Source organism: Phyllobates terribilis, unplaced genomic scaffold, assembly GCF_046119375.1.
Source record: "Phyllobates terribilis strain yellow unplaced genomic scaffold, ASM4611937v1 Scaffold_8__6_contigs__length_399053987, whole genome shotgun sequence".
Lineage (NCBI taxonomy): Eukaryota > Metazoa > Chordata > Amphibia > Anura > Dendrobatidae > Phyllobates > Phyllobates terribilis.
In genome coordinates, this window is record NW_027362768.1 from 156,226,944 (window position 1) to 156,254,785 (window position 27,842).

The 27,842-nt window shown below is 41.2% G+C and overlaps 1 protein-coding gene across 2 annotated transcripts in view; it reads left to right on the forward strand.

Moving 5' to 3' along the window:
* Window positions 1-27,842, forward strand: part of COL24A1 (collagen type XXIV alpha 1 chain) — a 322,172-nt gene that overhangs the window by 50,766 nt on the left and 243,564 nt on the right. For both annotated transcript variants that reach the window (XM_073643550.1, XM_073643551.1), the window contains exons 3-5: window positions 3,385-4,676; window positions 8,179-8,232; window positions 24,050-24,103. In XM_073643550.1, coding sequence (XP_073499651.1) covers window positions 3,385-4,676; window positions 8,179-8,232; window positions 24,050-24,103 — 1,400 coding nt within the window. The remainder of the gene's footprint in view (window positions 1-3,384; window positions 4,677-8,178; window positions 8,233-24,049; window positions 24,104-27,842) is intronic.

Genomic DNA, 27,842 nt, shown 5'->3' on the forward strand with positions numbered 1-27,842 from the left:
ATATAAATCACTAACTTACTTCTGCTTTACCGAGTTCTTATAATGAATGCCTTCCAGGGTGCGGCTTGGGTGCTGGGTGGTGCATGGGTTGCCAAACTTAAGCTGGGAGACATAACAATTTTGCTATATGTGAAAGGACCCCAGGCAAGACATTGGTGCTTCGAGCAAAAATTGTAAATGTAGACTGTGCTGATCATTACCATTTGCTGAGTAATTCACTTTTTATATGAGCTGCTAAAGCTTTGAGCACAGTTGTGACTTAGGAAGATTCTTGTCACTTTTGAAGTCCATTTATCCAATAAGCTTCATTACTGCCCTGTATAGAGAAGACAATAAACCTGAGTTGTCATTTCTCACATTAAAAAAAATCTAACTTCTCCTTTATAAGTAGATGAGTATCCTATCAATCAACTCCTTATATCTTTGTTTTTCTTGACACTGATTAGCATGATATTGGGTAGAGTGGACAATGGCATGTATGGAAGTCAGAGGACTCCATAGCAAGGATTATAATGGATTCTCCATAAGGATTCCAAATCTTGACAACTAGGATAGAGGAGCGTTGAGATTTTCTTCTCACTCCCCTCTTTTCCATGATCGTTGAGCCAATTACCCAACCTGTGTGTGACAAAAATGCTTTTCCTCTTGAAAGAAGAGTTCAGCAGAGGTTCTCAGCATCTGGTACCAAAGTTAATCCAACAAGGTCTGGGCCCTTCCTTGGGAGTGAGAATTTGGGTCTCTCTCAAAACCTGAGTTTTAGATACGAATGGCGCTAGTTATGCTTGTTCTAGAAGTAGCTGATAACATAGAAGATGAATGGGGTAACTTTGTAAAGTAAACAACTCCACCTGTTACTTTTAAAGTCTAAGGTTACAACAGCAGCATCGTTCCTCAACAGTGTGAGCATCAGTAAATCTCAATGAGAGTCTGTATCTCGACCCTTTTTTCTGGGGAGATAGCTGTCATTTAGTCCACAACTATCCTTATTGAATCTTCCATACATAAGCATGCTGGACATGTGTTTTCAATGGGGAGAGAGGAGAAAGCTGGTGCCAAACACCTCTAGTAGGGGCTTTTCTCCCAGGGGGATTTTATCTTTTAGCACGATAATAGCTTCATTGAGATCTGCTGCTCCATTCATCTTCCAGCCCGAGCTTTAATGTCCTCTAGTTGTGAACTTCGCAGACAGAAATATTTACATCACTTGGCCGTTGAAAAGAGGACCCAGGATGTAAGCGGTAAACATTCTGTGCGTGTTATATTAAACCTCCGGCAATAATTGATAACACAAAGAAGGATGTCATGTTTTATAAACTAGAGGAACATTTTGTAGCAGCCCCGGGGCATTGTGGACCTGGACATTGGATTACTCCATGGTATGCTGGCTATGTCAAATGTTTAGCAGAATTCCTAAATTTGATCCACTGTGCATATTTGTGTAGGCAAAGGAATGAATCTAGTAGAATATATGTAACATTTAAAGTAAAAATTAAGTAGGCAGTGTTAGCAACAAGACATGCCGTTGACAGGTTCTTGCGAAAGAGGTGAAGTGGCTTTGTAAGGTTTGCATGGGCAGGTTTTTTAGGGGTAAGTGTATGCTCAGTTGGACAGCTCGTCAAGTGCATATATGGCGGCTTATCTGCAGAAATCTCTGTAGTACCGCTGCTCTAACAGTAGCAGGTTCTCACCCATTCATACATGATCCTATATTCTGGAAAGGGTGGTGTGAAGATCTGAGGTTGTGGGTTGTATTAATCACCTAGGCAGGTTAACGATGCAATTAATTTTATTCCTTCCGTCCATGGTCAAATAGCAACTTCAGGTACATGGCCAAAATACAATGCCCTCAGTTCACAATATCCTAACCCGGGCCTGGTAGTTCCACTGCTCCCATATCAGGCAATACCCACTGTCTCCCAACTTTTGGTTGGCCCACAGCTTTTGTATCTCCCGCTGGTATAGTCTGCAGTCACAGCCTATGCTCTTCCAGACGACAGATACCATGACTGTAGCATGTATATCCAGCTCCAGCCAGCAAAAACCCCTCCATTCCCTCGTCAGTGTCCTAAATACCCCAAGCCACCCCCTCTGGAATTGAGCCTGGCCCTCTGGAAACACCCCCACAAAGCTAACCGTGCATTGGTGGAGGTATTTTTCTGATGCCGAACCCATCAACTGGGAGTGCATGTGAGACCCACTGTGAAGACAGCTCCACTAGGTCTACTATCCACATCCACAGAATGGGAGTAGTGGCTGGGAGAACAATGGCTTGAGGCCCCTGAGACATGGTTTCCTTCTTTATTCTTACTAATTAACTAATGCTTTTTCTGACACTGGATAAAACAGAAGATGTCAGAATTTGTATTGTTTTTCACCTTGGACATTGAAATATGATAGAAAGTCAAGATTGTGGGTTGATTCTCTTATCTAGCTCGTTGTAAATCAATTCAAATATCGAGGAACTTGTATGGTTTCTCATCTCCTTGACTATTCACTTGGGAGTTTCCAAGTAGACTGATGGAATTATGCCAACACCACACTTGGCAGTCAAGAAAACAGACAAACTGGCTTCTTCATTTAATAAAACCACAGTGTTAAACTTTAAAGAATATTCAAAGGCACTTGTCTTTGCAACTCTGTATATCAGTAGAAAAAAACTAAAATCATCACATATTGTTTCACTGATGACCACCATGAAGATAGCCTGATAATGTATGGCCTTAAAAGTCCTTCATGACTGCAACTTAATTGTTCACCCTGATAAAGGAATAAAGGAGTTAAAAAAGGAGATGAGGTTTGATCTTATTTTATTTTTTTACTCCTGCAATGATAAGAGCCACTGGTTGTAACTATGTGGAGACCATACCTTAAGAGCAAATACCTGAATCTTAAAGGTTTAACATTGCACAAAGGTGTACAAAGAAAACAGGTGATAGGCTATTTTACATTTTTGTATGGACATAAGTCTGGGATTATCATCTTGAAAGGGAAAATGTCACCCCGAATAAGGTTTCTGATCAGTAGACAAACAGGTTACAGAGCAAATTTATTTATAATTTTGAGAGAACAAATTCACTGTACTCAATCGTAATTGTCTATATCTGCTGATTGTGATCTTAGGAGTCCAGTGGGAGGTCCGTCTCAGTAATTGACTGCGCATATTATATAGTAGGCTGTCAGTCACTGGGTAGGACCACGCACAAGTTTGGAATTAATTTTGAGTAATAAAGTACAAGTTATACAAAAGTTTTAGCTATGTATAAATCTGCTCTACAACATACTACCTACAGATCAGACTACGTATTCAATGCGACAGGTTCCCTTTAAGTCTACAGGAAAAAATTTCTGTTCTACTAAACTTTTTTTTTATGTTTTTCATTATAGGCATACATGCTTCTCATCGATTAGGTCGCGGAAAGACGGAGCCATCATTGATATCATCAGTGACTGTCAAACCATGGACCGCAGCTGCAGAAGACCACAGGTTGGAGTTAGCAGAACCAGGAGTAGTTCTCACCAGAGACACAGTCATCGAATATCCACTAGGAAATAACATTCTCTCAAAATTGGGACTTCCATTTTACTTGTTGATCAGTCTTCGATCAGACAAAATCAACAATGCTTTCCTTTTCAGTATTAGAAATAATAATAGGATATTCTTCGGTGTACAGTTGCTGCCGAGAAAGGTAGTGGTACACACAGGGGGCAAACAGTCTGTGTCTTTTGACTATACAGTGCAGGATGGACAGTGGCACAGCTTTGCAATTGGTGTTGGAAACAAGTCCATTTCTTTGTTTGCGGAGTGTGGAAAGAAATACTTTAACAAAGAAGCTGTATTTGACATACAGACACTCGCTCCCGGTAGTATATTTACTTTGGGGAGAATGACTTTTCATTCTGTTCAATTTGAAGGAGTAATATGTCAACTGGAGATTATTCCTTCAGCAGAAGCATCTGCAAATTATTGTCTCTATGTGCGAAAGCATTGTCTTCACACTGATACTTACCGATCTCAAACTGGAGACCCCAGATCGGAAGAACTTCTTCATCCATCCATGCAAATAGAAATTAATAAACCTGTAGAGGACAGTCCCCATTCACAGTCTATATTAGACATGTCCAAAGAACCAGATTCATCGACATCTAAAACTTCTTTAGCTCGGCTGTCCCCAAAATTCAAAAATTTTAGTTTCGCCCCAAATGAATCATCTCGGGTGAAGGTTACTCAACGTCCTGAAACAAAAATCAAACCAACGAACCATCATAATTGGGCAAGAAATGTTACAGAGCTTGGTTATTTATCACCTACGACAACTTCTGAAAAGATTTGGTCAAAGAACAACACCACCGAAAGCAAATACACAAAAGAGCAAAAGGATGAAAAGGTGGGTATACATCAGATCTTCAACAGGACGCTGTACCAGGCCAGTAGTGACACGTATGGCCAACATGACCATTGGGATGACCCTAATGAGAATGATGACTATGGAGGAGAAACTGACTATGGAACGGAAAATAACTATGGAACGGAAAATAACTATGGAACGGAAAATAACTATGGAACGGAAAACAGCTATGAAATCAACATGGAGAACTACGATTACGACTACGAGGAAATGAACATGCTCTTTGAGATGGACGATTTGCTTGGAGATAAAGGAGATCCTGGACCTCCAGTAAGTTGACTATATTTGTTAATAAAATGTGTGTGTATGACTTGTGAAGAGTTTTGGATGGCTAGATGAGCGTTTGACATGTCTCACTAGAGTTTCTTGGCTTAGCACAAAGATAGTAGTTTTAGAGGAACATTATTTCAGATGTCTTCTATCTTCTGACAGATAGGGCCAAATATTTCAAGCTGAAGTGAAGTTTTTTTTTTCATTCTATATTTATGAAGCTCATATTACAGATAGAATATGGTGCCAACTTCTCTGAGGTTCTTTAATATTGGGCAAAGTGTGACAATCCTACAAATTTTTAACTCCATTCTTTACATTTTCCAACAGTAAGTGGCCTTTTGTATGGGCTCCTTCAGATGTTCCTGATTCTCCTGCTATGCAGCTTATCATAGTCTTTTTGAGTGGCCAGTTAATCTTCATTAGTATTCTTTATGCACTATAGTTGTTTATTGTATAATATCCAGAAAAATAAAATTATATAAATTATGGATCACAGTTATCATAGTTATACCGAATGGTGAACATTGTAAAAAGCAACCCAAAAATTTATGACAATATTGCTATTTTTTGTGCTATAGTATAATGAATAAGCACCTATGGGTATTGATATACTTGGGAAAAATAGTCTAACAAATTGTGTGGTTCTCCTATTACCTTTTACTGGCATATCAGGCATGTCACTCTCCACAAGGAAATACGTTACTCCTTAGACCCCAGTCAGAACCCTCTCATACAACCAAATCAGATCTCATGCTTTGCATTGAGGAGGGGCAACGCCCCAAAACAAGTGTCTGCAAATTGAGATTCTGGTTTGGCTTTTATCCTAAGTCATGTGGCAAGACTTGTTAAAGGGTGGATATTGACTTTTAGGATTGCTACTTCCCAAAGGGGGTGCTAGAGCTCAAGTTCTCTTCCTCTCTAAAGAGGCAATTTGCATATATAAATTCCCATAGGAGGATTGTATGGCCTATAAGTCTCCACAAGGAGACATGTTGCCCCACAGAGCCCTGAACAAAATGTTGAAATTTTGAGCTCATGACCAGGAAACTTCCCAGATCTTAATCCCATAGAGAACCTTTGGTCAATCTTCAAAAAGCGGCAAACAAAAACACAGAAGATGTGATAAACTCCAAGCACTGAGTAGGTAAGAATAGGCGGTCATCAGTCAGGATTTGTCCCAGAAGACGATATCCATCTGCCAGAGTGAAGGGCCAAAGATTGGGAAAATAAGGGACAGCACTGGAAATATTAAATCTTTACATAAACTTGATGTATTTATTAATTAAACTTTAAAAACTAGTGAAATGCTATAATTGTACTTCAGTAACTTTAGAAACATTCGACTAAAAGATCTAAAAACACTGAACCAGCAATCTATGAAAACCAAAATTTGTGTCAGTCTCAAAAATTTCATCCACGACTGTAGTGTATGACCTGAAGGGATGGAGCACCCTCAGACTTTGCACTTGCTTGGACTTCTAGGTTGGAGATTTATAAATTCAGGCCTATATCCTATGTTATTTCCTAGAATTCTCTTATTGAAGGGGTTTAGTTGCCTTATGATATTCATGACCAATCCTTAGCATAGAATGGTAGCGGTCTGACACCCGGGCACACACACCCGTTAATCAGTTTTGGCACTAAATTCAGTAAATTGTAGCTGCCATGCAGTTCTCAGCAATGGTGACTACATAGTGTCCAGAGCTGTGAAATCCTAGCTAAAAACAGCTAGTTGATTGGGGTGCTGGGTGATCTGATATTGATGACCTATCCTATGTATAAATCATCAGTATGTAAGTCCAGGACAACCCCTTTAATTCTTCCTGCTCAGACATATCCAAAACTGCTTTTTTGTTCTTAGCTCGGATGTAATAAAAGCCGGCTCACCCAGGGTGAAAGCTCAGTTTGCTACCCTATCTGTATATTTACATACCCTGGCCACGGCAAGTGACTTCTTGGTCCCCTTATGGCACTCAACACTCCCAAGCTATGCCCTTGAATTGATGGGTTATTCCCAAAAGAGTAAGTTATACTGTATCCAAAAGATAGGGGATAACTTGCTTTTCACTGATGGCCCATTATCATGAGAGTGGGGTTCTGGTACGCCAAGAATGAGGCTCCGGAGCCCCATCCTGAATGGATCAGAGGTGCGCTCAGCCTCCGCTCCATTCATTGCCTTTGGGACTGTCAAGTACAGTACTCAGTTTTTTCTGGCAGACCTATAGACAATGAATGGAGCTAGCATGTGTGCCTCTGCTCCATTCAGGACACCGATCTCAGGATTGCTATTGGTCCCATCAGTTGATCCTCAAGTTATCCCATATTCAACTTGCTTTTTTGCGAATAACCCTTTAAAGCAAGATACAAACTGAAAACAAATATAAAGCAATACATTTTCATTTTATGGCCTATTATTAAAGATCTGCAAAGTAAATAAGTAGGTTCAGATGTCTGTTCTCTGTTCAGATGTCTGTTTATAATGTTTTTTTCCTGCAATAATCTATTTTTTAAAACATTCCATTATATTATGCACCTGTACTTTTAAAGGGGTCCCATGAGGTTAAAACAGGGAGTCTGCTTTTATCTAAAATGACCCCACCTTTGTCCATAGGATGTGTCCAGTATTGCAATTCAACTCCATTCAGGGGATACTGCAATACCAGACACATAGAGGTGCTGTTTCTGAAACACAATCAGAACCCTTTTGACTAATCACTTACAAGCCCTTTAAAGTAATTTAGAATACGATACTGTTCATAACTATATGATAAGTCCATACATAAAAATATACAAAGAAGGCGAAATCTGAGATTTAAGGGTCCCGGAGTGCCCTTGAAAAGACGACTGGCCTCAGGACATATTCCAGACACACCTTTTTTGGCTGTCATAAAATAAAATAACATAAAGTTAAGTTTTATCTATATTATCAAAGTCTGGAGAACGACTAACGTAATTGAGAATCAGATCCTAGAGTCAAACCAGCCATCTCAACACCGCAGCTCGGAGGGGATCAAGGCCGCTCTGTCACATTTCAAAGGATTTGTGGAAAATAAAAGTGCAGAACCAGGTGTTAACCTCGGCCCTGTGCGGATACAGAAAACTTCTTGTACATGAAACACACAAAGCCTGGGAAACTTCTACACTGCGTTGCTTGAGTGCGGCTGCTTTACACAAGGGTACGATTCTGAGGTCCCGAAACCATTCACACTACGGCCATTTATTATTTCGGAAAATTTGTAAATAATGGACGACCATCATTTCCTTATGGAAATAACAGACATTCCACTGGCTTCAATGAGAATCTGTGTGTTGGGAGGTCCATTAAATGCTTGGATTATTTTCAGCTGAAAGTCATAGCTTTAAGCCGGGGCGCTCTGTGATCTTACTGCAGGGTTAGAAGGTGTTGATAATTGATAGTTTGGGATTTAGAGTCTGAAACACTGGAGCTTAGTCATTCTTAGACTTTCAGTAAAATACTTGTGTGTTTCTGTGTCTTCAGGGTCCTCCAGGTCCTCCCGGTTTACCAGGTCCCCCAGGGAAAAGAGGTCCAAGGGTGAGTAACTGGCATATCACGTTTCACATCTGTTTTTTTCATTTACAACCTGATAATAGATTGCATTTAGTTATATCCTCGGTTAACAAGAGCGTCATAGAAATATTTTGCAGAGAAGGGTTTTTAAACGTAGGTATGTTTGACAAGACGGAAGTTGTCGGTGCTGGCTGTGGGAACTCGGCTCATATAGATAGGGCAGGAGTGACTGAATTGATGCCTAATTTTATATTCATTTAAAGGTGTCACAAAAAGAAGGTATTATTCTTTTATTCCAGGTAATGAATTACATATATTATATTCTTTATGAAGGGTTATACACAATAGAGAGAATCAAAATTGGTCCATTGTGTTTGTTTGAACCTTTACCCTCTTCATTTCTAGACTGGCACCACTTTGACATTTTGTAGTATTGGCTGTGGTTCTATGCCAAAATCAGAACTCGAAAGAGATTGAAGGGAATGTCTCATAATTCCCTTTAAGTCAACCCACTCCTGGCAACCCTAGAAAGCTGCTGACTTTGCTGTGGGAAGCATCAAGGACGGCTCTAAAAGTTTGGCTGGTGACACTTACTTCCACATTGGAGGGGTTCGATGACGTTAGAGCCCCACATATCGGCCAAGATTGGGCACAATTGTCAGGTATCATGCATTTGTACTGTTCATTAGGGCAGGTTCAAACGGCCGTAGATTCTCTCATCCGAAAGAATCGGGCCGATTATGCAAATGATACTCTGACCAGAGTTTGATCATATTGTCACCACAGTGTTCTCCAATTCTCTCGGGTGCAAGAATAGGAGCACACCATGCGGTGAAGATGGAGAGAAAAATTTCTCCATCTTCTCCATTGAGTCAGTGTGCGGTGTGATGTCATCCGAGTACAGTCCGATGATTTCCATGCACTCATTGACTTGCACTGATGAATGCGATCCAAATATTGGATTAAACTTGGACGTGGCTACGATTTTTCAAGCTGGTCCAAGGAAAAAATCAGACTTGTGCGGAATCCCAAAGAATAGCATTGGTCCAAGTGCAATCCGAAGTTTTGTAGGATCGCATTCGGACGGAGAATACGATGGTGTGAGCGAGCCCTTAGAATAAGACTCGTGTATGTTACTTGCTCATCACGCACTCCTCTCAGCAAGCATGTGGAGTCATAACGTCATTGGCATACCTCACCTCCAATGAAGAAATGAGTGGAGCCGGAATATCCCTTTAAGTCGTCTGTTAGAATGAGAGCTTCTGTTCTGGCTTATAGGAGAAGTCCTGTGCAAAAAACTACCCTCTATAACATCTGTATTGCGTAATGGGGAAAATGGACATTGGTTGTCTTCATCTTGGCCTATGGATTCCACTATTGGGTCAAAGCCGAGTTTCACCGGAGAATCCTTTGTTGATTTGGTGGACCAGTCTGACAGTGGACTGTGGACATAAACATTTCTCTAATGTGTACAGCCAGCTTTAGAAATGGAAGAACATTTTTTTTTAAATTGTTGGAAAAGGAGAATGTTAGAATTATACACAGTTTGAATGATAAAAGTATTCTTCCACCAAAACATTGCGGGACTGAAGGGTTTCTGAAGATTTAGGGCAGTTATAGGCTAAGATGTTATAATAACATATAAATAAGGGCCAATTTGACCTTGTGATGGCCTCAGCATTCAGCGAGGGAGCGGAAAGGCTACATATACATACAGGCGGTACGGAAAGTATTCAGACCCCTTTAAATTTTTCACTCTTTGTTTCATTGCAGCCATTTGGTAAATTCTAAAAAGTTCATTTTTTTCTCATTAAAGTACACTCTGCACCCCATCTTGACTGAAAAAAACAAAAATGTAGAAATTTTTGCAAATTTATTAAAAAAGAAAAACTGAAATATCACATGGTCATAAGTATTCAGACCCTTTGCTCAGTATTGAGTAGAAGCCCCCTTTTGAGCTAGTACAGCCATGAGTCTTCTTGGGAATGATGCAACAAGTTTTTCACACCTGGATTTGGGGATCCTCTGCCATTCTTCCTTGCAGATCCTCTCCAGTTCTGTCAAGTTGGATGGTGAACGTTGGTGGGCAGCCATTTTCAGGTCTCTCCAGAGATGCTCAATTGGGTTTAGGTCAGGGCTGTGGCTGGGCCAGTCAAGAATGGTCACAGAGTTGTTCTGAAGCCACTATTTGTTAATTTAGCTGTGTGCTTAGGGTCATTGTTTTGTTGGAAGGTGAACCTTTGGCCAAGTCTGAGGTACAGAGCACTCTGGAAGAGGTTTTCATCCAGGATATCTCTGTACTTGGTTGCATTCATGTTTCCTTCAATTGCAACCAGTCGTCCTGTCCCTGCAGCTGAAAAACACCCCCATAGCATGATGCTGCCACCACCATGTTTCACTATTGGGATTGTATTGGGCAGGTAATGAGCAGTGCCTGGTTTTCTCCACACATACCACTTAGAATTATCACCAAAAAGTTCTATCTTCGTCTCATCAGACCAGAGAATCTTATTTCTCATAGTCTGGGAGTCCTTCATGTGTTTTTGAGCAAACTCGATGCTGGTTTTTATATGTCTTGCAGTGAAGAGAGGCTTCCGTCGGGCCACTCTGCCATAAAGGCCTAACTGGTAGAGGGCTGCAGTGATAGTTGACTTTGTGGAACTTTCTCCCATCTCCCTACTGCATCTCTGGAGCTTAGCCATAGTGATCTTGGGGTTCTTCTTTACCTCTCTCACCAAGGCTCTTCTCCCACGATTGCTCAGTTTGGCTGGACAGCCAGGTCTAGGAAGACTTCTGGTCGAACTTCTTCCATTTAAGAATTATGGAGGCCACTGTGCTCTTAGGAACCTTGAGTAATGCAGAAATTCTTTTGTAACCTTGGCCAGATCTGTGCCTTGCCACAATTCTGTCTCTGAGCTCCTTGGGCAGTTTCTTTGAGCTCATGATTCTCATTTGGTCTGACATGCACTGTGAGCTGGGAGGTCTTATATAGACAGGTGTGTGCCTTTCCAAATCAAGTCCTATCAGTTTAATTAAACACAGCTGGACTCCAATGAAGGAGTAGAACCATCTCAAGGAGGATCACAAGGAAATAGACAGCATGTGACTTAAATATGAGTGTCTGAGCAAAGGGTCTGAATACTTATGACCATGTGATATTTCAGTTTTTCTTTTTTAATAAATTTGCAAAAATTTCTACATTTCTGGGTTTTTTTTCAGTCAAGATGGGGAGCAGAGTGTACTTTAATGAGAAAAAAATGAACTTTTTAGAATTTACCAAATGGCTGCAATGAAGCAAAGAGTGAAAAATTTAAAGGGGTCTGAATACTTTCCGTACCCACTGTATATTTTTTAGGAGTGAACACATCTTTTGCTCCTTTTTTCGTCCTTCTTTTTTAGGCTTTCCCTATGAATACACCCATTTACTGTCTCCCAAAGTGCCTGTTAGATCCTAAATATAAAGTATTTATTTCCACCCAGTCTTTTATGTGTAGTCTAGATATAATTGTGGCTTTGCATAGCTAGCTATGTTTTATTATAACTCATGCCCAGAAGCCAGGCGGGCTGTGTTTATATTCGGTGTATGATTAAGTGTGCATCTTTACTGTAATTGTAACTATACAATTTTTTATATTTTGGGAATAGTGCAATCTTCCAGTTGGATTTTTAGAAACTTGGCCAAAAAAACTCATCCTTCACTTCGATCTTTGTCCAATATGTTAGATGCAAGTGTATTCACAAGTAGATAATGTAGAGACTAATGAATTTAAAAAAAACATAGAAAACAATATTTTTGGCTGGAGTCAACTTAGTGTGACTCAGTCGAGTACATTGTAAATCAACCACAAAATTTATAAAAAGAAATACACAAATGATTGCGAGTGGATTAATAGCTGCTTTTCTCAAACTGGGTCTGAAGGGGGCTTCTGTTTCTTTACGATGGATTATGCAATTTTTTTAGTGTGTCAATTACAATTTTTTTTAACCTTTTTGACTTTGGCAGCTTGTATGTATTACAGTACATTGCAAGCTGCTTGATTATGTTCAGTCTTAATCATGACAGGTGGCGCCCTGTGAGGTCAGTCTACAACACCTTGGGATTGGATTAATAGCTGCTTTTCTTAAATTGGGTCTGAAGTGGGTTTCTGTTTCATTACGACAGGATATACAAGATTTTTGAAGGGTATTAATTACAATTTGTAACCCTTTTTCTTCTGCAGAATGCATGTATTACAGTACATTGCAAGCTGCTTGATTCTGTTCAGTCTTAATCCAGATAGGTGGCTCCCTGTGAGGTCAGTGTACAGCACCTTTCTCTTCTCCTGAAAATTAAATCTAAACTCAAATCTGATAAAATTAAATAAAAACAACTCAAATAATAATAGAGTTTAGATAATCATTAAGGTGAGGATAGAAGGTTGGAGATGGAGTTGACCCGGAACCGCCTGTTAGGATGAAAGGTCCACTTACACATGATAAATCAGTGAGCGTACATTCAAAAGAACTCTTGTTCCTGATATTTCGCTCATGTAAACATGCTGCTGACCAACTGATTGGACAGATTATGGTAGCAAAGAACGATCTCTGTCAACAGCACATTGCTCTATATGAACGGGATGTGCTAAGGTCCATTTAGACAGGCAGATTTCTGCCCATAAAGGAGTGACAATCGGCTGTATACAAGCCAGTCGGAGCTTGCTTAAAGGTCTATTTAGACAGCATTATATCTAAACTATTGGAATTACAGGAGTTGTCTGGTTTAGAAACAGATTAGATTAGGGGATGTTGGTGTTACTGCAGTTGAGGCCCCTCATTTGTGATTTCCATTAATTAGCCGGTGTAGAGAGGAGTTACAAAAGATCAGTCTCTCACTCTCTGGAAGACCAGTCGGGTCCATTACATAGATGGTACTGTTGGAGGGGTGGTTCAACATTTGCTGCCAGGTTCTTCCCTTGCACATTACAGGTGACCATTGGAAGTACCAGAAGAGGGATACTGTGATCAGCTTACTTTCTGGGGCCTCTAAAAAGTAGATTGTCATAATCAGACAACCTTTAATAAGTACTTGGTTCCCCAGTTGCTGCAATAAGGTCAAGGACTAGAGATAGAAAATAAAGTGCAGCTTGCAGTTGGTGACGCGCTCCCTGGGGCCGTTGGGTACTCTGTAGCTGGGCCGGTCCTTTTTGGGGTAGTCACGGTGGCAGGGACCCGGCCCGTGGCCCCGGGCGGTCAAATAAACAAAAGTCAATTGGAGGAATAAAGAAAAGGGGAATAAAGTTTTGGGGATAATGTTCGTGACGCCACCTGTGGTATGCGGCTATATGTGGCCGCCGCTGCTGTTCAGATCCACTTGGGCTGTTGGTGACGCAGCAGAGATGGTTCAGCTCTCCACGGGTAGAGCTGGGCCCCAGGGCAGTATATAGGAATTTATGAGGTAGATGTTAGTGGTGTAGTGCAAGGCAGGTGGTGCAGTAATTAAGTCAAGGACACAGCGGGGTGCAGTCTTCAAGTATTTACTCACAGTTGCCAAGATGCTCTAGGTTACAACCGCCGGATTATAACCGCCCACGTCGTCCTGTGTCCTCCGGGGAAGTGATCCAGCCAACTCTCAGATAACTTGGGTGCACTTGAACGGGACCCCTTTCTGTGTACCTCTCCAGGTCGTCTCCCTGCGCTGGCTCTCTCTCCTGCCCTGCGCCTCACACACAGTGTCCCGACCCAGTGGCCGTGGGCCTTGTTGGGCGACGTCCTCTCTGTCCCCTTGGTCCTATATGAACACCTTTTCAGCGATTGTGTGTGCATTTTGGCTACGGCACATAGAGATACCACTACCTCCGGTTTGCTAGCTGTGTCTTGTAGTCCTCCACTAGTCTGGGGCCGGTCCCCCCCTTCGGCCTGATCCCTCCACGATCAGCGTGAACTCGGGCGCACAGGTGGCATCCCACACTCGCCGTGCCCCTAGGATCCTCTCTCTCTGGAGCCCTCCTCACTGCTCCGGTCTTCTCTCACTCTTAGGACCAGACTCCTTCTAGATTTTTCTACCCTTCTTTTATACTGTTCTGTCAGTGCTCCCCTAAACTACTTCCTCCACCCACCTCCTCTACTTAGTTCCACCTTCCTAACAGGGACCAGGCCTGTGCTCTCCTTTAGGAGCTATCTGGACCTTCCCTTATGAAGTGGTGTAGTGTTGGATGTGAGTGTTTGGGTCCCGGGTAGTGCTCCCTCCTTACCTGAGAGTGGGGTACCACACCTCTGGCTGAGATGCAGTACCTCTGTGGCAACTGGACCCGCAGGGGCGCCACATTGGTATCCCAGTTTTCCCCCTAAGGAATTCAGTGAAGTTGAGGTCAGGGCTCTGTGAAGGTTGACCAAGTTCTTGCGCACAAAAAGGTCCAATGTAAACCATGACTCAAAAGCCTCTGTGTTGTTTTGGAGCAAAAAGTGTTCTCCTTGCAGCCAGCAAACCGAGATTCATCCATCAGACTTCCAGATGTAGTGTGATTCATCTAATGGGGGTGGGCTGTACATTACTCTAATGCTTACCATTTGCATTATACATATTGATCTCAGATTTGTGTGTGGTTGCTCACCCATGAGAACCCAATCTTAGAAGCTCCCGTAAACAGTTGTGCTGACATTACTTCCAGTAGCAGCATGAAACTTGGTAATTAATGGATATACTTCAGCACTTTGTCATCCTGTTCTGTGAGCTTGAGTGTCCTGCTGCCTGTTGCCTAGGGCACGTCCAGCAAGACTAAGTAAAGGTGGCCTAACTGGCCATACAGGAGATACCTTTCAGCCGAACGTTCATTCGGCAGACAGCTAATTCTCCTGAATCTCCCATACACAAGGATGCACAGCCAAGCCAAACGCTCATGTGTTTTCCACAGGGAGAAAAAGCCACTGCCAGACCTCTTTGGCAGCAGCCTATTTTTCCTGAGAAAAAAGGATTAGGCATCGAAATTCCAACTGGCCGATCCTTCTCTACCCTAGAGAGTTGGGTAGAGGGAGAGTTGGGAGGTCCCCATACAGATGGTCGCCTACTCATAAAAGCCTTTAGACAACTTTTAGCCAAATCAGGGGTTGTTCCACCCCTAGATATAATATTCCTTGCATAGATAATAAGAAAAATTCCAGGGTTTACTGTTAAAAAACTGATCTATTGAAGAGTTATAACATTTACTGTCAATAGAAATATCTTTCTGCCTGGTTTGTCAGGGAAGGAGCAGCCTCTGTAGTAAGATGTAGGATAGCTGACAAGGCCCTTTCTGCAGGGGAAGTAAGGAGAGAGTAGACTGTCAGCTTCCATATGGGAAAGGAGGTTGAGTACAAATTTGTAGCATCGCATAATCACCAGGGAAAGTGGGAGGCACATGGAAGCAAAAATGATAACAAAAAGGCATCATATATTAAAGGGGTTGTCCAATATTTTAATATTGTTGGCTTATCCTTAATATAGGTCATCAATACCAGATCAGTGGGGGGGTGACACCCAGAACCCCTGCCGATCAGCTTTCCCAGTGCCGACAGCAGCTGGATGTGCTTAGTTGCAGAGCGGAACAAAGTAGCTCCATCATATGCATATTTGCTGCAGCAGGGGACTGCTTATTCACCCCAATTAATTTGGATAAAGACAGATGTGTAGTACCACGTCGCCACCACTATAAAACTAATGGAGCTGTGCTCTGCAACTCCACAACTGATCACATCCAGTCTCAGCCAGCACCAAGAACAACTGATCGGCGGGCGAACCAGTTGTCGCACCCCCATCGATCTAATATTGATGATCTATCATAAGGATAGGCCATCAACATTAAAGTACTAGACAACCACTTCAAGATTGGTGTCTTATTGCAGATAGTGCTGGAGTTAACCATTAAGAGGCATATGCCTTTTAATGAATTTCGCGCATCTTTCAACTGACGTAGGACACCACCAGAAATGTTACTCCAACCATGGACTGTATTCACAATAAAGGTACCATACGCGGTTTCAGAATGTCTGTGCAGATTTATTCTCAACACATTTCGAAGTTAGCGAACTTCTTCATCAGGAGAACCACAACAGTACTTAATTATGACATTGGATCCTACAACCCGTTGGTGTTGCAGCATTTTGTACTATTACCTCGCAAATCTCTAACTCTTGTTCTGGGCCTCACAACCTCACATGGTGAGCAGTTACCGCATCCTCCAATCCTTCACTGGTTTATCAGAGAAGACCCTATTGTGGTTGTAATCTCCCCCGTTTTCTCCTGCCAAGGACTGATGTACATTTCTGACATAATTTACGCCACTTTAATGGCATGAATAATGATGAATCTGTCGGACGTGCTTCACCACACCCCATCCTGCCCAACTCTGCCCACTTTGGTGTTGTTGGCCGGGACTGGTTGTGCAAAAAACTTTGCCACATTTGCCAGAATTCTGGCACACGCCTTGCTTTCAGGATTTTGGATATGACAATTTTTCCTAGGGAAACCTATTTCGAGAGACTATTCACATCTCAGTCACTTGGGACCAGCAATCCGAGGTGGCTGGGATTATGGAAACAACCAAGCAAACTGACTTACAGAAATGGCATGGCCCGCTCTGATGTAATCCCAGCGACGTCTGCCTGCCACTTATAGACAGGTATTCCCATGTCAGCCAGGAGCGCATCGGATGCCTCTTTAAGATTAGTAGTCGAAAAACCTTTGATTTATTGCTTCAGGCTGCACAATTGCAGAAACACCATCTTTAGTTGATAGATCTGTTATAAGTATTTCTCAATGACCAGATGCGATATTGGAGAAACAAAAACATGATCCCAATAGAAATGACAAATGTTTCACTCTGGAACAGATTTTCACCAGATCCAGTTGCAATTATTACTGTTTTTTTGCATTTTGAACAGATTGAATTGGTTTTGTTTCAGCAATGAAAGTGGCTTTTTTTTTTTTTCTTCTCGAAGTTTGTATTTTGGGTTATTTGAGGAGACCATACCATTCAAGTAGAGCCAACTGTCTGTTTGAGATCAGAAAGCATTTACATGTGCGCCACTGACAAGCAGGGAATGGAAGTCATCCTCTTCTCCACCTCTCCAGTTCCCTGACTTTCAAAAGTGTTCTGCCGAACCTAACTACAGGGGGAGAAGGAAACCGGGCCGTGTTCAGGATTGCTGTGCAATTATGGTGCAAAACGCTCAGGGCGACACACTCAGAGCTACGGTGTCTTTATAATCCCGGCGATCAGTGTTTTGATCCTGAATGAAAGTGTTAAACATAAGAAAAATATTTAGAATTTTTTTTATTAGTTACCTTAGTAATATTCCTTTACTCTCTGTTACATATTGACCTGAAAGTATCTGAAAAAAAAAATACAAGGAATCCTGTTGGGTATTATAGCAGATCCAGATCAGCTTTGCAAGGAACTGATATCACAGCAGGTGGCTGTTTTCACCTACAAATGGGACTCATGGATTCACCCATTATAGTGGAAAAATGAAAAATGTAAAATAAATAATAGTGTGAATATCTCAAACCTATGTATCAAAATGACTGAAGAAAAAAAGATAAATAAGGCATTCGAACATTTATTTTTATAAAGAATAATTTTACATAAAAGAACCCCTCTCTATTTAAAAAAAAAATCCTTAATGACTGAGCAATTTTTAATTTTTGAACTTTTCTTTCTTCCAAGAGCCAGAACTGTTTTATTGTTCAATCGACATAGCTATATGAGGGCTTGTCCACAAAAAAATTGGAGGCAGCACACAAACAAATGATGAAAAAATATCTTTTAGTAGCCCATGTGGCTGTAGCAACGTTTCGGTTCAAAACTGTGGACCTTTCTCAAGCCACAGAAAGGTCCACAGTTTTAGACCGAAACGTTACAGCCACATGGGCTACTAAAAGATATTTTTTCATCATTTGTTTGTGTGCTGCCTCCAATCTTTTTGTGGATGTACATAGGACTGGTGTGTACCTGGGGGGCTTTGCACCTCCTGTCATTTTTGTGCTGCGTTTGATTTTTTCCTATATGAGGGCTTGGTTTTTTTTGCAGGACAAGTAGTTGTATTTTTGAATGCCGCCATTCATTTTGCGCTGAAATGTACTAAAAAATAGTAAAAATGCCAATTGTGGTGAAATAGTGAAAAAAAAACACAATTATGCCATTTTTTTTTTTTTTTGAAGGGCGGGCGTTCATGTTAAAAAAAGACCTGGTAACTTAATCCTTCAGGTCAGCTATGATTACGGCGATATTAAACTTCGAATTTTATATATATATATATATATATATATATATATATATATATATATATATATATATATATTAGTGGTTAAAACAAATTGAGAACTTTTTAAAAAATAATTTGGTTTTCTGAGACTCATAACTTTTTTATTCTCCCTTTGATGGGCTTGTGTGAGTGTTTGCTTTTTATGCGTCAAGCGACATTTTTATTGATACCGATGTGATGTTTTAATGACTCTTTATTACAATTTTTGCAGGAATTGCAAAGAAAAAAAGTTAAAATGTTGGCTTCTCAATTTTTTTTTCTGTATTGGCATTCTCCTTTTGGGATAAATATTTTAATATTTTATTAGTATTTAATAATTACATATGCGGCAATACCAAATGTCTTATTTTTCTATTATTTATACTTTGCTATTTACGTTTGTAAAAAAAGAGGAATAATTTAAACTTTTAAAACATTTAAAAAATATATATAAAAAAGATATAAATGTTTTGTTTTTTTTTTCATTTTGCCTATGCAATACAGAGTATAGTATTGTTGTGTATTGAGAAATTGACAATCTCCTTTGGAGCGTAGTAGCCCATGGGCTGGGCTTCACAGAAGCTCTAAGGCTGCGTGCCCACTATGCAGAATTGAAGCAGAAAATTTCCGCAGCGTTTCTGCATGTCCTTGGCAGTAAAAACGCTCGCGGATTTTACACGCGTTTTTAAGCGTTTTTGCAGCGTTTTTACATGCGGATTTGACTTGCGTTTTTCAAATGCATTGAGTAGTCAAATCCGCATGCGGAAACGCATAAATAATGGACATGCTGCGGATTTTTCCAGAATACAGAATTATTATTACATTATTATTATTATATTTTACAGAATATCTGCTGCGGAAACTTCCAAAGCATCTGCATAGAACATGCGGATTTTCATTGGGGACCATGGGGCACGTATTACCAAGCGTTTTAAAAGTGTTTCCGCTGCGGAAATTCCGCAGCAAAAACGCTTGAAAAACGCATCGTGGGCACGCTGCCTAACGTGGCAGATATGAGGGCCTTCAATAGACCCCTAACTGCTTTATTTCAGGTTATTCTTAAGCCATCAATGTTCGATTGCGTTATCCCAGCCTCTGGGGTAATTCCTGATAAGGTCAATGTAGGACATAGTTTGCAGTCCGCTCACCATCCTGGTTGCTCTTTTCTGAACTTGCTCCAGTTTTTCAATGACATTTTTAAAATGTGGTGCCCAGAACTGGACACAGTATTCCAGATGAGGCCCGAACAAGGAGGAGTAGAGGAAGATAATTACGTGATCTAGACTCTATGCTTCTCTTAATACATCCCAGAACTGTGTTTGCCTTTTTTGCTGCTGCATCACACTGTTGACTCATGTGCAGTCTGTGATCTATTAGTATACCCAAGTCTTTTTCACATGTGCTGTTACTTACTGTAGTTCTGTTCCTCCCATTCTGTAGATGTCATTTTCGTTTTTCTTGCCCAGATGTATACATATCTATTTTTATACTAATTTCCAATCTGACAAAAATTAGAAACGTAGGAAAAAAAATTGTGAGGGAGGTAATGCTGTGTGAAGCTTTGTGCGTAAATGGCAAGTGGCCCTGTTGGTTTATGGTTGCCTGTGGTTGGACCTTCTACTCGTATATATAGACCCAGCCGTGCCAACCTCGTCAGCCTAAACGCGCTGCAGATTTCAAGTGTTCCTGACAGATTAGAGCCATAGGATTATATGTGTTCTTAAGTGGGTGGTCCACTTCTTTAAAGGAAATGTATCCTTATATAACAAGCAATGGTGATATTAACAAGCATGGCAAAACCTGCTCTGGATTACTTGGTTTCCCCATGTGTCTGTGAATTTGCCAGTTATGCTAATGGTCTTGGCAAAGAAAAAGAATTAGTTGGTTTTCTGTATTGTTTGAAAATCAGAAAATGAAAAGACAGAAAATCAGTAGACATTAAGACTTATTTACAATGAAAAAAATGTGTTAAATTTATCATAATGATATTCAGTAATGGCATTTTTTGACTCTCAAACCTCTGTGACTTTGGCTTTCAGACGATGTCAACCAACTCTACAATCATGTGATGTCATTATAAACAATATGTCATTGAACCAAGGACTTATAACTTAGTTAGCAGCTACCTGCCTGTTAGTTCTTAGGCCCATAGTAAAAAGAAAGCAAATAGTCCCGGACAACTTCTTAAAGTTTATAACTCCAGAGCACAAAGGACCTAAAGAGGCTGGTAGGTAAGGGGTCAGAGGACTTTTTAAAGATATATGCTACAAAGTAAGTTATAAAACCCATCTGACAACCCATCCTAACCTAATACAATACCAATTATGTCTTTAATTCCCAAGAGATGGAAAGTTGTACAGAACAAGTAGACAAAAAAGGAAATCTATAGCAATATGTTACACGCACGCCGCTAGGTTCAGACAGGAGCGAGACAGGTTACATGAATTTGTTGGAATCTTGGGGGAACCGTTACTCAGGGCGACCATAGACCATGTGCTGCAATTTCTCTCAGGCACACAGGGGTATTGACCCTCAGGCACAGACACGTAGGTTGTTTCACTTGCTGACCAGACTCACTTGACAATAGTCCTCATAAACGGTAGAACAGTAGCATTTAATAAGAAGCCGCACAGCCAGTACAAGTTAAGTCTTATGAGCAACAGGCTCCAATGACAAACAGTACAATTTCCTTAGCAGCACAGCAGTTCACAGTCTTCCCAGTAGTACAGGACAGCACAATTCTAATGCAAAGGCACTTTAATGAACCCAGCATTCTTTACAGCACAATGAGATGGAGGAGGAAGGGGGGTTGCTGAGGGAGATGATCCCTGTGACACCATTTCTTCCAGTCCTTACCTTTCTGCCTGTCAATACTCTGCACTGTTAGTTCAGGAACTCTACCTGACCTGTGCTTAGTTTCACTACTGACTTGAATCTTTTTCACTTGCAGGGGCGCTTCTGTGAGATACAGAACATACACACCACCTTTCTCTTTGGCTCCAGCCAGACAGTAAACAACTTCCCCACAGTCCCCCTGGGACTCTGCTAAAACACTCCCCTTCTCCTGTGACTGTGTTAACCTCTAGTTACTGGATGCTTCTGGAGCACAACACTTTCTGTCTCCTGTGCTTGTGTTACTTCTAATAGTTGCTGGATGCTTTTAAATCAACAGCACTACTTCTGCATATCACACTCTGCAACAGCACTACTTCTGCATGTCACAAATATATAGGTGCAGGATCCATCTTTCCACGCATGGGCAACTGTTGATGGGAAGGTTCATACAGTCCTCATTTTTATTAATATATTTTTTTTCAAAATGACAGTAAAGATAGGTCAGTGCAAATATCATGACATGTTCTCACCTGCAGTATTGACCTTTTAAAAAAATAGTTTGAAGATGTATTTCTGTATTTCTATGATCATGCAGGTTACTTACAATGCTTTGGCTGTATCCTGTTTTGACCATAGAAAACATTGAATTTGTAGGCCAAATTTCTAAATATCAATCAGGCAATGGAGACACTAAGACTAAGTGCCCACGATGCAGAAATGCTGCAGATTTTTTCTGCATCTCCCTGGCAGGAAAAACGCATGCGGATTTTACATGCCTTTTTCCTGCCAGGTAGAAGCGTTTGTCAAGCATTTTTGCATGCATTTCTACATGCGGGTTATCAAGCACTTTTCCAAGCGATTTTAGCATAGTGAAATAATGAGACTTCTCAGAATGCAAAACCCCATAGCAAGTGCACTACAGATATTTAAGGAATTTTAGCTCTGAAATTTACAGAATTGTGAATGCAGCTCTGGCTTTTATTACAATCTTTAACTTGGAATCAGTAGGAGATTCGTAATGTGCAGTGGGTACGGAAAGTATTCAGACCCCTTTAAATTTTTCACTCTTTGTTTCATTGCAGCCATTTGGTAAATTCTAAAAAGTTCATTTTTTTCTCATTAAAGTACACTCTGCACCCCATCTTGACTGAAAACCCCCCAGAAATGTAGATATTTTTGCAAATTTATTAAAAAAGAAAAACAGAGATATCACATGGTCATAAGTGTTCAGACCCTTTGCTCAGACACTCATATTTAAGTCACATGCTGTCCATTTCCTTGCGATCCTCCTTGAGATGCTTCTACTCCTTCATTGGAGTCCAGCTGTGTTTAATTAAACTGCTAGGACTTGATTTGGAAAGGCACACACCTGTCTATATAAGACCTCACAGCTCACAGTGCATGTCAGACCAAATGAAAATCATGAGCTCAAAGGAACTGCCCAAAGAGCTCAGAGACAGAATTGTGGCAAGGCACAGATCTTGCCAATGTTACAAAAGAATTTCTGCAGTACTCAAGGTTCCTAAGAGCACAGTGGCCTCCATAATTCTTAAATGGAAGAAGTTTGGGACCACCAGAAGTCTTCCTAGACCTGGCTGTCCAGCCAAACTGAGCAATCGTGGGAGAAGAGCCTTGGTGAGAGAGGTAAAGAAGAACCCCAAGATCACTGGGGCTGAGCTCCAGAGATGCAGCAGGGAGATGGGAGAAAGTTCCACAAAGTCAACTATCACTGCAGCCCTCCACCAGTCAGGCCTTTATGGTAAAGTGGCCCGACGGAAGCCTCTCCTCAGTGCAAGAGATATGAAAACCTGCATCAAGTTGGCTCAAAAACACATGAAGGACTCCCAGACTATGAGAAATAAGATTCTCTGGTCTGATGAGACGAAGATAGAACTTTTTGGTGATAATTCTAAGCAGTATGTGTGGAGAAAAACAGGCACTGCTCATCACCTGCCCAATACAATCCCAACAGTGAAACATGGTGGTGGCAGCATCATGCTATGGGGGTGTTTTTCAGCTGCAGGGACAGGACGACTGGTTGCAATTGAAGGAAACGTGAATGCGACCAAGTACAGAGATATCCTGGATGAAAACCTCTTCCAGAGTGCTCTGGACCTCAGACTTGGCTGAAGGTTCACCTTCCAACAAGACAATGACCCTAAGCACACAGCTAAAATAACAAAGGAGTGTCTTCAGAACAACTCTGTGACCATTCTTGACTGGCCCAGCCACAGCCCTGACCTAAACCCAATTGAGCATCTCTGGAGAGACCTGAAAATGGCTATCCACCAACGTTCACCATCCAACCTGACGGAACTGGAGAGGATCTGCAAGGAAGAATGGCAGAGGATCCCCAAATCCAGGTGTGAAAAACTATCTCAAAAAGGGCGCTTCTACTCAATACTGAGCAAAGGGTCTGAATACTTATGAACATGTGATATTTCTGGTTTTCTTTTTTAATAAATTTGCAAAAATTTCTACATTTCTGTTTTCTTTCAGTCAAGATGGGGTGCAGAGTGTACTTTAGTGAGAAAAAAAATTAACTTTTTAGAATTTACCAAATGGCTGCAATGAAACAAAGAGTGAAAAATGTAAAGGGGCCTGAATACTTTCGTACCCACTGTATATGAAGTTGTTCAGCCTTTTACGTGGGTTTATTCACTATGTAAACTATACGATGTAGACTGTTTATCATCTTTGCACTATTTCTTTTTAACACGTTGATTTTTGTATTCATTCTATTTTCTAGGGCATGGTTGGACCCCATGGCAATCCTGGATTACCTGGCCCACCTGGTCCAAAAGTAAGTAACAGCAAGCTTTGTGTAGATCGAGAGCACGCTAAGAGAGGTATAATATGATGAATGGCGACACATTTTGCTTCTAAATCATAGCTCCATGTAGCTTTAATGCTAGAGGGGAGTTTTTTTGTATATAAAGATAAAACCAAAATTAGAACAGTCAGAGAAGAGTCCAACAATATGTCAGGCTATTTTCTCTAAAACACTGCCAAAATTAAAGTGTCGACATCAGTAAACGACTCTCAATCAGCCCCCGAGCTTTGATATTTTGGAAGAAGCTTACCTTATCACAGTGCTTGTCTATTTTAGAATGCAGTTGTGTCCTTTGTAGATACATGTTACAACTATCTGAGAGCAATTTACACTTTCTCAGCCAATTATTATTATTAGGCCTTATTCACAGTTTGATCCGGTTATGCCTTTTGTGCTGCCTGTTAGGGTATGGGCACACGGCATATTTTAGATACCAGCATACCTGCATCGTTTTTAAAGCAGAAGATGCTTCATGGTAAATAGACGTCCTCTATATACCATATTAGTCCGCACACTACCCCCTGTATAGCATATAAGCCCACACACAGCCACCTATATACCATATGAGCCCACACACAGCCCCCTATATACAGTTTGAGTCCCCACACAGCCCCCTATATACAATATGAGCCCACACCACACACAGCCCCCTATATACCATAAGAACCCACACTGTAAGAGTCCCCACATAGCCTCCTCTAAACAGTATGAACCCCCACATAGCCTCCAATATACAGTATGAGCCCCCACATAGCCTCCTATATACAGTATGAGCCCCCACATAGCCTCCAATATACAGTACAGACCAAAAGTTTGGACACACCTTCTCATTTAAAGATTTTTCGTTATTTTCATTACTTTGAAAATTGTACATTCACACTGAAGGCATCAAAACTATGAATTAACACATGTGGAATTATATACTTAACAAAAAAGTGTGAAACAACTGAAAATATGTCTTATATTCTAGGTTCTTCAAAGTAGCCACCTTTTGCTTTGATGACTGCTTTGCGCACTCTTGGCATTCTCTTGATGAGCTTCAAGAGGTACTCACCGGAAATGGTTTTCACTTCACAGGTGTGCCGTCAGGTTTAATAAGTGGGATTTCTTGCCTTATAAATGGGGTTGGGACCATCAGTTGTGTTGTGCAGAAGTCAGGTAGATACACAGCTGATAGTCCTACTGAATAGACTGTTACAATTTGTATTATGGCAAGAAAAAAGCAGCAAAGTAAAGAAAAACGAGTGGCCATCATTACTTTAAGAAATGAAGGTCAGTCAGTCCGAAAAATTGGGCAAACTTTGAAAGTGTCCCCAAGTGCAGTTGCAAAAACCATCAAGCGCTACAAAGAAACTGGCTCACATGAGGACCGCCCCAGGAAAGGAAGACCAAGAGTCACCTCTGCTTCTGAGGATAAATTTATCCGAGTCACCAGCCTCAGAAATCGCAGGTTAACAGCAGCTCAGATTAGAGACCAGGTCAATGCTACACAGAGTTCTAGCAGCAGACACATCTCTACAACAACTGTTGAGAGGAGACTTTGTGCAGCAGGCCTTCATGGTAAAATAGCTGCTAGGAAACCACTTCTAAGGACAGGCAACAAGCAGAAGAGACAAGTTTGGGCTAAAGAACACAAGGAATGGACATTAGACCAGTGGAAATCTGTGTTTTGGTCTGATGAGTCCAAATTTGAGATCTTTGGTTCCAACCACCGTGTCTTTGTGCGACGCAGGAAAGGTAAACGGATGGACTCTACATGCCTGGTTCCCACCGTGAAGCATGGAGGAGGAGGTGTGATGGTGTGGGGGTGCTTTGCTGGTGACACTGTTGAGGATTTATTCAAAATTGAAGGCATACTGAACCAGCATGTTTATCACAGCATCTTGCAGCATCATGCTATTCCATCCGGTTTTAATTTAGTTGGACCATCATTTATTTTTCAACAAGACAATGACCCCAAACACACCTCCAGGCTGTGTAAGGGCTATTTGACCCAGAAGGAGAGTGATGAGGTGCTACGCCAGATGACCTGGCCACCACAGTCATTAGACCTGAACCCAATCGAGATGGTTTAGGGTGAGCTGGACTGCAGAGTGAAGGCAAAAGGGCCAACAATTGCTAAGCATCTCTTGGAACTCCTTCAAGATTGTTGGAAGACCAATTCCGGTGACTAACCTTGAAGCTCATCAAGAGAATGCCAAGAGTGTGCAAAGCAGTCATCAAAGCAAAAGGTGGCTACTTTGAAGAACCTAGAATATAAGACATATTTTCAGTTGTTTCACAATTTTTTTTGTTAAGCATATAATTCCACTTGTATTAATTCATAGTTTTGATGCCTTCAGTGTGAATGTACAATTTTCATAGTCATGAAAATACAGAAAAATCTTTAAATGAGAAGGTGTGTCCAAACTTTTGGTCTGTACTGTACAGTATGAGCCTCCACATAGCCTCCTATATACAGTATGAGCCCCCACATAGCCTCCCATGTAAAGTATGAGCCCCACGTAGCCTCCCATGTACAGCATGTGCTCCATGTAGCCTCCAATATACAGCATGTCATGTGCCTCACACAGCCCCCCTATATACAGCATGAGCCCCCACATAGCCTCTTATATACAACATGTGCCCCACATAGCCTCCCATGTGCAGTATGATCCCCACATAGCCTCTTATATACAGTTTGAGCCCCACATAACCTCTTATATACAGCATGAGCTCCCTATATAGTGTACGACCCCCACACAGCCCCCTATATACATAAAAATCTGTCATACACATGAAAAATAAACCGCAACGCATATTCGCCTCTCTCCTGTTCCCTCAGTTCTCTGCTCCTGTCTCCGATGATCTGACTCTCCTCAGTGCACAGCTGACGTGATGAAATTGCGACTGCTGTCTCACACACTTATTGGTGGAAGATGGAGCCAGCGGTGCCATCCTCCACCAATGTATTCACCACTGTCTGCATCCAGAAGATGTTGCAGAGAAAGGTGACAACGAGCAGCAGCTGATGGACGGCGAGCGGGGTAGGGCACTGTTTCAGCCCTTCGGCTGTCTCAGTCTGCGGACCGGACTGGAACAGCTGGAGGGCTGGGTGTGGCCTGCACTTTGCCCAGGTTTGGTCCATAGGGTTGTTCCCATGTGCAATTTTTTTTCTTTTTGCGAACAACATGTCTGATATTAATTTGAGCGTTCGATCAAAATCGACAATGCAAGTCTACTTGTCCATCAAAAAATTGAACAGCACTTGGATGCCTTCCAACCTTTTTTTTTGTCTCTGATCCAAGAAAAGGTGATGAAACTTAGACCAAACTATGATGACACTGCTAAAACTCAGAAGAAACTTTGATCAAAAACACTGATGAAACTCAGGCCGTTTTTCTCGTACGTAGAAGAAACAGATGTCTAAATGAGCCCTTATTCACCATGTATTTTCACATATATTATGTTTAAGACAGGAAATTGTGGCAGTACTAGAGCTTTGGATATAGTATGGGGAGGGGAAGTTATCTTATTATTATTTTAAAAAATATTATTTCTATTTTTTGTTTGTTTTGGGTTTTTTATTACATCGGGTCCCTTAAATGGTTCGGAACAACTTTTGAATGATTTCATTATTTTATTTCTTTTGTATTTTTACATTTTCCCAGCTGTTCCCTTTTAAAGGGGAAAACATAATTGATCTAAAGTTCCTCTGTGTTTATCCAGT